The sequence below is a fragment of the Bombina bombina genome, chromosome 4 (genome assembly GCF_027579735.1).
Source record: "Bombina bombina isolate aBomBom1 chromosome 4, aBomBom1.pri, whole genome shotgun sequence".
Classification (NCBI taxonomy): Eukaryota; Metazoa; Chordata; class Amphibia; order Anura; family Bombinatoridae; genus Bombina; species Bombina bombina.
The window spans coordinates 711,823,116-711,838,340 of NC_069502.1; the positions used below are offsets into that span (position 1 = coordinate 711,823,116).

The 15,225-nt window shown below is 34.1% G+C and overlaps 1 protein-coding gene across 4 annotated transcripts in view; it reads right to left on the reverse strand.

Moving 5' to 3' along the window:
* The window catches only part of EYA4 (EYA transcriptional coactivator and phosphatase 4), a 506,638-nt gene that overhangs the window by 91,956 nt on the left and 399,457 nt on the right, over nt 1–15,225 (reverse strand). For all 4 annotated transcript variants that reach the window (XM_053710909.1, XM_053710910.1, XM_053710908.1 and 1 more), the window contains one exon: nt 6,005–6,088. In XM_053710909.1, coding sequence (XP_053566884.1) covers nt 6,005–6,088 — 84 coding nt within the window. The remainder of the gene's footprint in view (nt 1–6,004; nt 6,089–15,225) is intronic.

Here is a 15,225-nt window from a genome sequence, read left to right on the forward strand (position 1 = left end):
CCTTGCAGTACCCCAACAGAAAGAGGTTAGACAGATAGGAAGAGAACCATGCGAGAGCTGTGTCGCAGATGCCAAAGGAATGGAGGGTTTGGAGCAAAAGAGGGTGGTCGACAGTATCAAAGGCTGCAGACAGATCAAGAAAGATAAGAAGAGAGAAGTGTCCTTTGGATTTTGCTGTAAGTAGGTCATAGGTAACCTTAACAACTGCTGTCTCTGTGGAGTGTAGGGGGCGAAATCCAGATTGCAGTGGGTCAAGGAGGGAGTTTAATGTAAGAAAATGGTATAGACGTGCATATACTAGCTTTTCAAGAAGCTTTGAGGCAAGAGGGAGAAGGGAAATAGGGCTGTAGTTAGATGGGGAGGTTGTTTCGAGAGAAGGTTTTTTGAGGATAGGTGTGACGAGTGCATGTTTAAGAGATGAGGGAAATATACCAGTGCTGAGGGAGAAATTGAGGATGTGTGTAAGTATAGGGGTAAGGGTAGAGGAGAGGGAGGGGAGTAGCTGTGAGGGGATGGGGTCGAGGGGCAGGTAGTGAGGTGAGAGGATAGTATAAGGGCAGAAACTTCTTCCTCTGTAACAGGGGCAAAAGAGCAAAATTATTGGCTATGTGGGTTTTGGATGATTGTGAGCTTTGGGGTGAGGGGGACCAGTAGTATGTTGAGAGCCAATTTCATTTCTGATGGAGTTGATTTTGTTGTTGAAGTAGCTGGCAAAATCTTGAGCTGAGAGAGAAGTTGTAGTGGGAGGTGGGGGTGGGCGGAGAAGAGTATTGAATGTGGAGAACAGACGTTTTGGGTTTGAAGAAAGAGTAGAGAAGTAATGTTATTTATATAGATTTAGGGCAGAATAGTATGAGTTCAAGATGAACTTATAGTGAAGAAAGTCAGCGGAACTCCGAGATTTACTCCAGTGTCGCTCAGCAGTACGGGAAAATCTGCGTAGGTACCGTGTCAGAGGAGTATGCCAGGGCTGAGGATGAGTGTATGATTTCCGAGCTATGGTTGGTGGGGCCAGATTGTCAAGGACCAATGTAAAGGTGGAGTTGTAGTGGTAGATAGATTCATCAGGGCAGGAAAAGGAGGGGATGGAAGAGAGGAGAGGTTCGAGAGAGATAGCGAGCTGTTGCTGATCTAATGACTTGATTCTTCTGTGAAGTTTGGTGTGAGGGGTAGAAGGAGGGAGAGTTGTAGGGAGGGAAGAGATGTTACAAGTGAGGAGGTGATGGTCAGAAAGAGGAAAAGGGGAGTTTGTGAAGTTTGAGATAGTGCTTTGATAGCTGAAAACCAGATCAAGGGAGTGACCATCTTTGTGAGTGGGAGAGTCAATCCATTGTGATAGGCCGAAAGAGGAAGTGAGTTTCAGAAGCTGTTTTGCAGAGGAGACAATGGGATTATCAGCAGGGAGGTTGAAGTCCCCAAGAATGAGGGCAGGGGTATCTGAGGAAAGGAAATAAGGTAGCCAGGCAGCAAAGTGATCTAGAAATATAGTTGAGGAGCCAGGGGGCAGTATATGACTGCAACACGTATAGAGAGGGGAGAGAATAAACTAATCATGTGTGTTTAAAATTAAGAAAATGTGAGGGAAGAGAAGGGCTGTATTTGCTGAAAGGTGCAATGAGAGGAAAGTAAAATACCAACACCACCTCCTTGTCTATTATCAGACCTAGGAGTGCGGCTGAAGTGGAGACCCCCATGTGACAGTGCAGCAGAGGAGGCCATGTCTCTCTTCTGTGAGAGCCAGAAGATTGAGAGAGTGGGATATAAAGAGGTTATGGATAGAAGTGAGCTTGTTGCAAACAGAGCGAGAGTTCCATAGTGCACAAGTGAAGGGGGTGGTGGCTTTAGATGCAAGAGGAATAAGATTAAGGTTACCAGAGTTTTGTTTATGAAGTCTATTGAAGGGCACACGTGGGTGTGCAGGGCAAGGAAGTTGTTAGGCACCAGGATTAGGGGAGATGTCACCAGCAGCCAGTATGAGCAAGAGGGAGAGTGACATGAGATGAGATGCAGATTTGCAGTAATGTTTTTGTGATGAGGTGCAAGGGGGAGAGAGAGTCTTTAGGAATGTGTGAAGTTCATGAATAAAAAAGCAAGGTGATGCGGGGGAAGGAGTAATATAGTAAAGTAGTTTGTTAAAGAGACAAAAAGGTGGCAAAGAGGAATATAAAGATATTGGGCATTTTTACAAAATAGTCAAACCGTTGATAAAACTCAGTATTATAACAGAACATGCCTTATACCTTGTCCAATCCTTGTTCAATTCTTGTATAATTCTTTGTGCCTCACTTAAGAGATGTGAACAGATCATGTTACAATACTGCTATCTAAACCTGCATTGATCTCCTCCTCTCCTCCTCTCTTGTTACCTCCTCATATTCCCATTTACAAGATTTTTCCAGACTGGCTCCCATCTTATGGAACTATCTGCCTCGCTGCACAAGACTCTCCCCTAGTTTTGAAAGCTTCAAGCACTCCCTGAAGACTCTACTATTCAGGGATGCATATAACCTACACTAACCTTCCTATCTCCACTGCTATTCCCCTTAAAACCCATAGCATGTAAGCCTATGAGCCCTGCTGTTTGTAGTTCACATTCATAAGAGCCGATTACAACAGTGCAGCTCTCGGCAGGACTTTGTACCCACGTGACTCCTGTAAATTTTAGTTTGTATACCACCTATGTTCATAGCGTTGCACAATCTCTTGGCGCTCTACAAATACCTGATAATCACCTAGATTACGAGATTTGGGTTACGGTTTTAATGCTGGAAAAAAATGGCTATACCGCAAGCATTTTAGCCTGTAACACAACGTCAATCCCGCACTCAAAAAATTACTTTTTTGCGTGGGATTTCCATAGCGCTGGTATTACAGGTTGTGTGGTGAGGCTAAAATGCTTGCGTTCCAGCCTATACCAACATGATCCATTCCGCTATCTGAGACCAGTAGTTATGAGTTTTGTGCAACAAAACTGTTGCTCATAACTAAAATGTTACAAAGTACACTAACACCCATAAACTATCTATTAACCCCTATTCAGCCGCCCTCCCGCATCACAAACACTATTTAAAACTTATTTACCCCTAATCTGCCACTCTCGACATCGCTGCCACTAATATAAGTTATTAACCCCGATTCCGCCGCTCCCTGACATCGCCACCACTATGAAAAAGTTATTAACCCCTATTCTCCCACACCCCATCATCGCTGACACTATAATAAAGCTATTAACCCCTATTCCGCCGCTCCCCAACATGGCCGCCACTAAATACATTTCTTTTAAAGGCTATTGGTAGTTTATTGTAGGCTAGGGTTTTTTTTATTTATTTTGGGGGGCTTTTTTATTTTTATAGGGCTATTAGATTAGGTGTAATTGTTTTTTTATTTTGGATAAGTTAGTGTTTGTTATTTTTTGTAATTTATTATTTTTTATTTTTTGTCATTTTAGACTTACATTTTTTTAGTAGTGTTAGTTGGTAGTTATTTTAATTTTAGTATAATAGTTATGTTAGGCTAATTGTTATTTTAAACTTAGTTTTTTTTAATTTCACAGGTAAGTTTTTATATATTTTAAGATAGGGATATTGTAATTTTAATTTAAAGTTAATGGGTTGTTAGGTTTAGGGGTTAATAGTTTAATTTCATTTTTTGCGATGTGGGGGGCTGGCGGTTTAGGGGTTAATAGGTTTATTTAGTGGCAGTGATGTGGGAGGCCAGATGTTTAGGGGTTAATAACTGTATTTAGAGGCAGCGATGTCGGGGAGCGGCTGAATAGGTGTTAATAGCTTTATTATAGTGGCGGCAATGTTGGGGTGTGGGGGAATAGGGGTTAATAACTTTATTATAGTGGCGGCGATGTCGGGGAGCGGCGGAATAGGGGCTAATACTTTTTATAAGTGGCTGCCAAATCAGGAGCAGCAGATTAAGAGTTAATAAATTTATTTAGGTGTCGGCGATGACGGAGTAGCAGATTAGGGGTTAATAACTTTATTTCGGTGTCGGCGATGTCGGGGGCAGCAGATTAGGGGTGTTTAGACTTGGGGTTTATGTCAGGGTGTTAGGTTTAAACTTAACTTTGTTTTCCCCATAGACATCAATGGGGTTGCGTTACGGCGATCGCCATTCCGCGCTTCAGGTGTTAGTTTTTTTTCTAACACTCTCTCCCCATTGATGTCTATGGGGAAAGCATGCACAAGCACGTTAAATCAGCCCTTGGATTTTGTGTGGAATGGAGCTTATTGCCACCATATCACACGCACAAGGGGGCTTTTCAGATACTTGTAATGGCAGTGCTATTACAACTTTTGTTGAATTCGTTTCGCACCCTCTATAGCGCAAAATTCGTAATCTAGGCAAATAATAATAATTGAGAGGGCACTTCTTAATTGTCTCTCTTTATAGACCATTTGTCTAACAGTGAACAAATGAATATCTAAGCTCTTTGAGACTTTGTAACCCTTTCTAACTTTATGCAACGCAAAAATTCTTGATTGCAGGTCTTCTGAGAGCTCTTTTTTGCAAGGCATGGTTCACATCTTAACAGATGCCCTTTGTGAAAAGCAAATGCAAAATGTTTGAGTGTTTTTATAAGTCAAAATAGCTCCAAAGTACATCCAATCTCATTTAATTAATTAATTAATTAATTAATTAATTAAAAACCAGGTTTGCCTATTTCCTAATCTAATTAGCTTTTGTTGAAGTCATTAGTCATTTTTCAACCTATACTGTGAATATTTTAATGATATATTCACTATGTACAATAACAATACAATAATTTGTGTGCTATTAGCTAAAACAGATTATGTTTGTTGATTACTATAACTTAGATAAACATCAAACCAGTTTTTAAGAAAATTTATACATAAATGCAGTCATTTCTAATGGGTTCACACACTTTTCCTTGCCACTGTATATCAATATGTCTTGTATTCTGTGATTGTACCTGTTCTGCTAATGGCATATATCTCAATGAAATGTCTCGTCACTACATCAAGCAGCCATGATCAATGAATGTTAACGCACGTGACCAAAACCATATGCTCCTCAGATAATGTATACATTAAAATGTGTCACTAATCCAGTAATAGCTTACACTAACATGTGCACGGCAAACATGCTTCTAATTGAAATTGATATGAGCAGTTTTTCACTTTTACAGTTACATAGCATAGTAAATAGTATTCCTTGTGGCTTTGATTGGCAACTTGAGAATTCATGAAAATCCCATGTGAGAAAAGTCCCCCTAATGTCTCTGTGTTTCAAAGGCATCTTCACACATTTATGAATTTAAGATCGTAAAAGCAACTTCAGAGGTGGCGGAGAGGTTAGAGAGCAGAAGTCTTAAGACCACTGGATCTTAACTTGTAGCTGCAGGTTTGGAAAGGGCACCAAATATCTGTGTCTCTAGCTTTAGAAATAGATCCCATGATGCTATAGTCTAGAAGTTACATTAAATAACAGGGAATATCAAATATGTCCTCTTTATAGCGTTCTGAAGATTCATAGTCTAGCAAAAAAAGGTATATGAAACCCCAAATAATCTTTTGTGATTCAGACAGAACACAAACAATATAAAAAAAGAGTTCCCAATTTACTTCTATTATCAAATTTGATTCATTCCCACCTAGGTGTCAGGAGCACTACATGGTAGGAAATAGTGCTGTCATCTATTGCTTTTGCAAACTATATATAGTGCTCCAGGCATGCTCCTGAGCTAATGCGCCTGTTTTTTTAACAAAAGAGAATAAAGAATATTTGATAATAGAAGTAAAGTTACTTATTAAAATGATATGTTCTGTTTGAATTATTAAAGAAAAATGTTGGGTTTCATGTCCCTTTAGTCGTTAGACAATTGTAAATGTTAAATCTGATAGCAACTAAAAATAGCTCTGTTCAAGTCTATAGACATTTAATTTGCTACCACCAGTTATTCATTTTGCATTTAGACTATTTTCTAGCCTCAGTATTTTCATTTGGATGACAGTACTTTATATGAAGATCTTACCTTGCCATACTTTTGTGAAAATGTTCCAGTTAGTAGAGAATGAAAAATTATAATTGTTTCATCCAGGTCCCAAACAAACACCCTCTGCAAAAAAAGCATAATTTAATGTTATTTTATATTTAATCAAAGAAGATAACATGTTACACTTGGTATTGTAGTTAGTTAGACATCACCATATATTTGCATAATAAAAAACACTTAGGACTAGATTAAGAGTAGAGCGGTAGTTTGTGCTCGCATTAAAACCACTAGTTGTGTTCAGAGATTCTCACTCGTATTACGTATTACTATTGCAAATAGACTTTGAGAAGTTGCGAACGGAAATTCGCATTCCCCATAGACTTCAAAGAGCTCAAAAAGTTGAAAAAAAACTAACACCCACAAGTAGCACAAACACGGTCACGCTTATTTAAAAGCGCAACATAAAACATAAGAATATAATATGGCACATTTCATAGTCCAATGTTCGGCACATAGCAGAATATGCTCTATAAATTCTTAAAGAGATTTTAAATATATATCATATATATATATATATATATATATATATATATACACACACACATGATTATATATAGGTATAGATATATACAGATATATATATAGGAAAATCTATTTAAAAATACATAGAACATATTTTGCTATGTGCAGAACATTGGGATGTATAATATTTACAGTAAATGCACACTATAACACTTTATTAAATATGAATATTTCATAAATATTATTTTTCATGTTTTCATCTACTTGACTGCAAAGAGCTCCAATACACTTATATATATGCCTATATATGTATACATGTAATTATGTGTTTATATGTGTATATATGTCTTTAATACATAAATACACATATAAATAAAATGTACAGATATATACATATAAGTACACATACATATACTGTACATATATAGACATGTACATGTATGTATCTCAATGTTAAAGCCCAATGCAGTACATGTTTTTTTTCTAACACCTGAGACCTCCTATCTCCGAGCTCTTATAATTATTTTTTAAATAATCTTTTATTAGCTTATGATTTTGTAACTGTATTTTTTATGTATTTTGTGCAACGTTTTATTTGAGCATAACAGTTGGCCAAAGCTCTGAGGATGCGGTTATCATTCTGGCATAAATCACGATTACGCTCACACATTCAAATTTATATTCAACTTGTAATACAAGCGGAATGTAACTTGTGAGCAAACAACCTTGAAAACCCGATATCGCTTGCATGCAAACTATATCGCTCCACTCATAATCTAGTGCTCAATTGTTGACTTTTTTTTTTCTATGCATATGCAGACATATTGGTGTTTATATTGCAATTTTCAAAAGTTTTGTTTTGTAAATTTTTGGTCCTTGACTAATTTATATAATTTAAGCTGCAGTAATTCTTAATGACATGAATCAGAAAACTGACCTGTGTAACTGCCTGTTTATTGAAAATGTCATAATACAATTTCTGGGTATAAAAAATAAATATATATACACAGCTACACACACATATATATATATAACAACAATTAAAATTATGGAGAGGCGAAAAGTGAGTTTAAAATCCTGACTTGTCTAGAGTTGTTACAACATAGCATATATATATATATATATATATATATATATATATATATATATATATATATATATATATATATATAGTCAGTGATTGGTTCCAAATACTCTAGGAGCAGCAACAGGTGTAATGATTTCTTAATTAATAGTAAAATTATTCTTTTTTTCTAAGAAAAATAAAATTCTTGCAGATGTAAAGTATTTTCCGCACTGAGTGGTTCAGTGACAAAACGATCTGCTTCATTAAGTTCTACAGGTCTTCTTGCGCAGTACACATGTTCATACAGCATGAAAAGCCTGGCGGAATTCCAATGTGTTGTGTGTAATTTAACAGCTGGAAATGGTTTTTTTTTTTTAAACTGCGTTTTGGAAACAACTTTATCACATCATTTTCACTTTCTGGGCGCTAAGATACATCATACCTATTTATGTTCCACATAGATCAGCTGTCAGCACTAATTATAAAGGCACATTTTAAATTTCAAACAGCTCAGACAAAGTCAGTCTGCATCATTTTTTCAATTTGCATAGTGTATGTGTAAACAATTAAGCACTGCATTCTTTAAAATTGCCTTACAAAAGATGGGCAACTCCCCTATACATGGGAAAGCTCATCCAAATGACAAAACATTGGAAAATGTGGAGTTGCGCACTACTTCTTCCAGCCAAGCAAAAACTACATTTTGCAGAGGATAAATACAGGAAAAGTAGACAATATAAAAATGTACATTACACTGTTATCATGATATAGTTAAAGGGACAGTAAAGTCAAAATTAAAGTTTTGTGATTCAGATACTGCATGCAATTGTAACCCCTTAAAGGGCCACTGTAAGTAAATATTTTCTATGCCTGTTGCTAACTAACTACCCCAAACACGCTTTTTATCAATAGCATTTCATTAACATATCTCTACCGTAAATCAGAAATCTTGTCTGCAAATTTAATTGTTTTCCAAACCCACTCCGTGGGTATCCTTTGCTCTGTACCAATCCGTTTACAATACCTAGGTTTCAAAATGGCGCTTTAAACACAAAGCTATTGGTTTAAGTATTTTGAACATGCAGTGCTGAAAATAGTGGGCAGGATAACGTGACATCATCAGCGAATAAAAGAGATAACTTTTAGAATGTTATGAAACTTTGTTTTGGAGAAAATATAGGTCAGTAGGTTTTAATTAATGTTTATTAACTTTAATATGTTAGTTGTTTGGCTTAAAAATTATAACAGAAAGTAATCCTTTAAGGATCAGTAATTTTAGAGAAAAACTTGCCCAAAAAAAAACAGATCATTTTTAGCATTTTTGCTATCACTCAATTTAAACAGAAATAGAGACTTGTTTTATATTTACCTATCAACACTATATATAGGGGGAAAATAGCCACTGCAGTTAGCATCATGTATTCTGTTATGCAAACTGGCAGCATCTATGACCTGAAGCTGATATAATTGATCAGCATTTGTATTCCACTGATGCCTCTTCATTTTAGAATCAATACCTATTGTAAAACAAGATAGTTGTTCTGCTTCTTTGTTTTTTTTAAGTGATCATCAGGTGTATCAAATACTAACTGATTATCAACAATTTTGTCTATTTATTTGAAATTTATATTGCAGGCCTAAGAATCAGTTCATTACTTACACATTGTAGTGTAGGGACCCCTACACTAAGTGCGCTACTATATGGTAACAAGTTTAAGTTGGTAAAACAATGACATATACACATCTCACTTTGCTTTTCTTTTCTTTGCTGTATCACTAGAACTCTACTGTGAATAGTTAGTTTGTTTGTTTTCCGTAAAGCAGAGCTCATTATCTATAATTCCTATATCATTCATTCTCTACTATTCTGTATAATTAACAGTATGGCCCACAGTCTGAGCATCAGTATGTTGCCAAAAGAACACTATAATGTTTTCGAAAGACGATACGGCTGCTTTGTTTCAGTGACCATGACAGCTAAATTGTTTATTCACTGACACACTGCATTACAGACATCTTAGTAACTAAGAAATGAGGATGCCAAGCTAACAGTACAAAAAAGCCTCATTATAGTGAAGTCAACCACTATTTTAGAATATACCTTGTAATGTAGAATAAGTATAATTTTTTGTGTATACATAACAAAAAACAATTGCTGGAGCTATTTACAATTACAAATCCAGCAAGGTGTTGTAACCTCTCATATAAATTTGTGTATATACACATGTAAACACATAAATATATATATGTATATATTCATATACATATACTGTATATTTATATTTGCTACCCATCACTGCACGACTTACCCCCTTCTTTGCGCTAGGTTCCCATGCTGTGTCTCACGGCATGAGAACAATGGCTCCCGTTGGAGCCTATGGAAGTGCACTATTGTGAGGGCAAAGCTTCCAGGCATTTGCGTGCGCTGGTATTACTGTGTGGAGCGCAAAAATCTTTTGTAGGAGTAGCTCCAACAGATTTGTATTGGGCTTGCTACAAAGCTAAAGATTAAAGCAGATTACTGTAAGCAACAACATAATATATACAAAGAGCAACAATGGCTGGAAGCTCACTAAGGCAACTCTCTTTACATATACTATTGTCTTAAGATGCAAAGGTAGAACTCTCCCTAAGATTTAGAGAAATTCGGGCTAAGTCATTTTAAGTGGGTTGCAAAATAATAATAATTAATTAATTAATTAATTAATTAATTAATTTAATAAAATGGAACATTTATTCTGGAATAAAAATAATAATGAGATTGATCAGAGAAACAAATAAGCACATGAAAAAAAACTATTCTTAACAGTTTGCTTATTATGTTTGAGAAAAGTTTTCTGTGGAATCCCCTAATTTCGAAGAAAATTCCCTTCCTGTCTGGCTTATCTAACGAGACAGTGGTCTTGGGAAGTGTCCTGTGGAGATAATGCAAAGGGAGAAAAGCTGTCTCCACATAGGATTTTGAAGCTTGTAGTCAGTAAAAAAAAAAAATGTGTATGACAAAGCTCCCCCAGATTAGCATGTGATTTTGGCTGTGAGCTGCATACATACACCATGGCTGCAGGTCTGAAGGTTTTGGATGGCTCCCCTAGAGCGCTAATAAATTTGGACTGTCATCTGACTCCAAGTTAAAACATCTTTAGGCAGAAATGATTTCCAAATTAGTTGGCAGAGATAAATATGTGAACTAGTTGAGGGTTTCATTTCTGTACCATGGAAATGCTTCAAAAACTGCTTAAAGGGTATAATTGCTATGCTATTTACTGGAATTAAATGCTGGATAGTATCACAAATATACAGTTACTGATATGTTTAACAGTCTTTTTATTACCAAAAAGTAATTTTTATATTTAAACCTGAGATTTAGTTTCATATACTGTATATATATATCAAAATAACAAGAGTATTGCATTGAGCAATGATACTTTTTTATTGGACTAACTATACATTTATAAGTTGACAAGCTTTCGGAAGAGTTCCTTCCTTTATCAAGTCTAAAGCAATACTGCTTGAGTATTGCTTTAGACTTGATAAAGGAAGGAACTCTTCCGAAAGCTTGTCAACTTATAAATGTATAGTTAGTCCAATAAAAAAGTATCATTGCTCAATGCAATACTTTTGTTATTTTTATATCTAAATCTCTGGACTAATACGGCTACTCCAATCAATATATATATATATAGTGTAATAATATGTAGCTCTTTTTTAAGTTGCTTGGATACATCAAGATTGAACTGTTTATATATGTAAACTATATCCAGATACACATTACATGGATGACTGACTTTTTAAATATTAATATTATTTCTTGATTTGTTCTAAATACAGACGCGCTGTGTTCTCATATATATATATATATATATATATATATATATATATATATATACATATATTTATTTATATATATTTATTATTAATAATATGCAGTTTCTATAATTAAAAAAAATCAATCTCTCATCTATCTATATATCAATGGAGAGACATGTTGATTTCACACAATTTAATTCTGCTGCTCTAACAGATGCCTGTTTTAAATCATTTGGTTTTGAGATTGAGTTGAAAGAACTGCTTTGTTTTCGTATTTGTATTTCTTCTACAGATCTTTTATATTTATTACCAATGTGATCAAGGAGGAGCAACCAGCACTATAAGGATTTCATCGCTTTTAAAAAAAATATATTGGATGGACTGAGACCATAAGTACTGTTTTTGTACTTATAACTAAACTGGCGTAAGCATTAACTGTTTCATTTTATAATCTTGTTTAAGAATATTTAGAAGAAATATTGGCACAACTATAAATGTTTAAACTATTAAAATAATTTGCATGTGTGGTTTTATTGGATTAGAAATATGCTACTTTTCTGACAAAAAAACATTTATATAATCACAATTTCAATCCGTGTGATGGTTTCACTTCCATTTCTATTGTTGACTTTTTTTATTTTTTATTTTAATACTCGAGCTTAGCTGCTTTAAAAAAATCAAATTCTAATTTAGGATGCAAGTATTAAAAACCACGTAGCTGTATCTTTGTGGTAACCATTCAAATACTTACAAGCATTTAAATATCCTTTCACATATTTTTAAAGATAGCTTGTTTGATAACCATTAAAACGTTTTTATTATTATTATTTAATATATTTTTGTTTCTGGTTTACACCATAATCCCTCCTCTTAATTTTATAAATAATGTTTATGTGTATTATATCATTTTCTTCCATATATGTGTATTGTTTGTTTGCTTATTTCTGTACAAAACCCATTATTTTTTATTATATTATTTATTTATTTATAACGAAAGACAAGTACAACATTTCATCAATGTACTTAAAAAATATTACCATACAAAATTTTATAACATTTTGATAGAAGCTTATTAATTATTAATTATATCCATACACCTACAATGTTATCTCGTACAATACAATCCAGTGTTTCTAAAAATAAAAAAAAAAGTTCCAAGATTTATCAAATATTTTTTTCTAGCTGTTTTATCTGCATAAGAACTTATAAAATATTCTTTTATCACTTGGTTTTATTCAGTTTTTAAGACTTTTAATAGAAGGAAATATATAATAACACGATAAAATAAAATAGAAAACTTAAAAAAAAAGCTATTTTTTTACATTATGTAACTTGTGAAGCAAACTTAGAAATTGAGGGCATCTTTAAAATCACTATTACAGTATTATAATAAGGGGAACTGTTCTTCCAATACTAGTTTTGTTTATTCAGCTACATGAAGCCTGATAGCTAAGTCCTTGTCATCGATGCATATTAGCAACAGAGCATGAAGCTTTATTGAATTGAGATCCACTGTGTAATTACATTTATTTTAATTTAATTCTTTTATTTTTTCTAACATTTACTGCAATGAAAAAAATAATCAAAATCATACACTTATAATTTAAAGCTACTAGTTATATGCCAGAGCATGTTATTAAACTCAACTATGTTGATCAAAGATTAATGAGCATGTTGGCCTTTTGGTAACTTTAAAGTAGTTTTTAGATCTTTGACAAATAAAATATTAATCAAACAAAGAACACGTGGCACTAGCGCACAGCAACACATTTAAAATAAGTATTATAGAACCACAAACATTGTCTGTATAAAATCCCCTATGTTAATGTTGTTAAACTAATATCTGAGGTCACACAATACTAATCTATGGAATACACATGTAAAAGATATTCTAATATTTCTGGGGGAAAATACATTTATTTAACATATTCTAATATTTTACTCTCCATTATTTATTATTTTTTGAGAGCATTATAAATACAAAAAAAAAACTTGTGTTAGCGCATTTTATATTTTACTGTTGCTTACATACAACTATGAAGTTGTTAGCAATCCTTTAGAAACAAATTATTTATAGGCAAAAAAATCACCATAGACTTTATTGATGGTTTTCTGTAGAAAAACATTTAATAAACTTTTCTACAGCCTTTTGACCAATCCCTATGTGTTTCATCTCTATACATATAGTTTAATGGGACACTGAATCGAAATTTTTTCATTCGTGATTCAGATAGAGCATGCAAATTTAAGCAACTTTCTAATTTACTCCTATTATCAAATTTCTTCATTCTCTTGGTATCCTTATTTGAAATGCAAGAATTTAAGTTTAGATGCAGCCCCATTTTGGTGAACAACCTGGGTTGTTCTTGCTGATTGGTGGATACATTCATCCACCAATGAACAAGTGCTTTCCAGGGTTCTGAACAAACAAAAAAAGCTTAGATGCCTTCTTTTTCAAATAAAGATAGCAAGAGAATGAAGAAAAATTGATAGTAGGAGTAAATTAGAAAGTTGCTTAAAATTGCATGCTCTATTTGAATCTTGAAAGAAAAAAATTGGGTTCAGTGTCCCTTTAAGGTCATCTCCAGAGCAGAAAATGCGCTACTAGCTGAACATATCTGGGTAGCCAATGACAACAGACATAAGTGTGCAGCCACCAATCGGAAGCTAGCTTGCGTAGTGCACTGACAGAGGTAAATTAAACGATTCTTAAAATTGAATGCTATATGTCAGTGACGGCGAAACCTTGGCACTCAAGATGTTACAGAACTACATTTGCCATGATGCTCGACTGGACTGCAGAGTGCCTGAGCATCATGGGAAATGTCATTCTGAAACATCTGGAGTGCAAAGGTTCGCCATCACTGCTATATATGAACCATTTCAACCAAACAAGTTTAATTTTTGACTTTCATGTCCATTTAAGGTAATAAAGAGGAAATAAAACTCTAAAGTTGCCAGAAAGCTATTAGTTTTATTGCAAATGCTCTTAAATATGTTATTAGGTTTCCAAAGACTTCACAGTATAGACTGACACCTTTAAAGAGATATGTAAGTTATGCAACTTCTTTTCCAAACAAAAAATACATAATTTGTCAAGAGCTTTTTCTCTCTCTATATAATGCAAGCTTTCTGCCACAGCATTTTTACCCATGAGCCAGTTCCCAATCACATTTAGAGGCTATAGTGAAAATAAACAAAAATTAAATAATTTTTTATTAAATTACATTTTCTTTTTGCAATGGTAGAAAGCATTACATTAGTGCATCTTAACTATGCAGTTTTAATATTAAATCCACAAAATTTGCATATTAATTCTGAATCAAAGAAGAAAATATAAAGGAACATACTGCATTGTAAAATACATACATAAAAAGAAATGTTTAAAAAAATTTAGGAATCACTCCAAAGATGTACTGTTTGGAAAGTATCTTTGGTATGTATGTATGTATGTATGTATGTATGTATGTGTATAGATATACAGGTAGCCCTCAGTTTACGCCGGGGTTAGGTTCCAGGAGGAATGGTTGTAAATCTAAACCGTTGTAAATTCAAACCCAGTTTATAATGTAAGTCAATGGAAAGTGAGGGAGTTAGGTTCCAGGCCCCTCTCAAAATTGTCATAAGTAACACCTAATACATTATTTTTAAAGCTTTGAAATGAAGACTTTAAATGCTAAACAGCATTATAAACATAATAATATAGACTGCATCATCATCAAACTAAGTTTAATGAACAAAAATGTTTTTTTACTTGCATTTTTCTGCAATCAGTTCTCTGCATTGTTAGCATGTTAGATAATATTGGGTCTGCACCTATTCTATGCATTTCAATCTGCAGTGATTAATAGGAAGTTAGGCACCT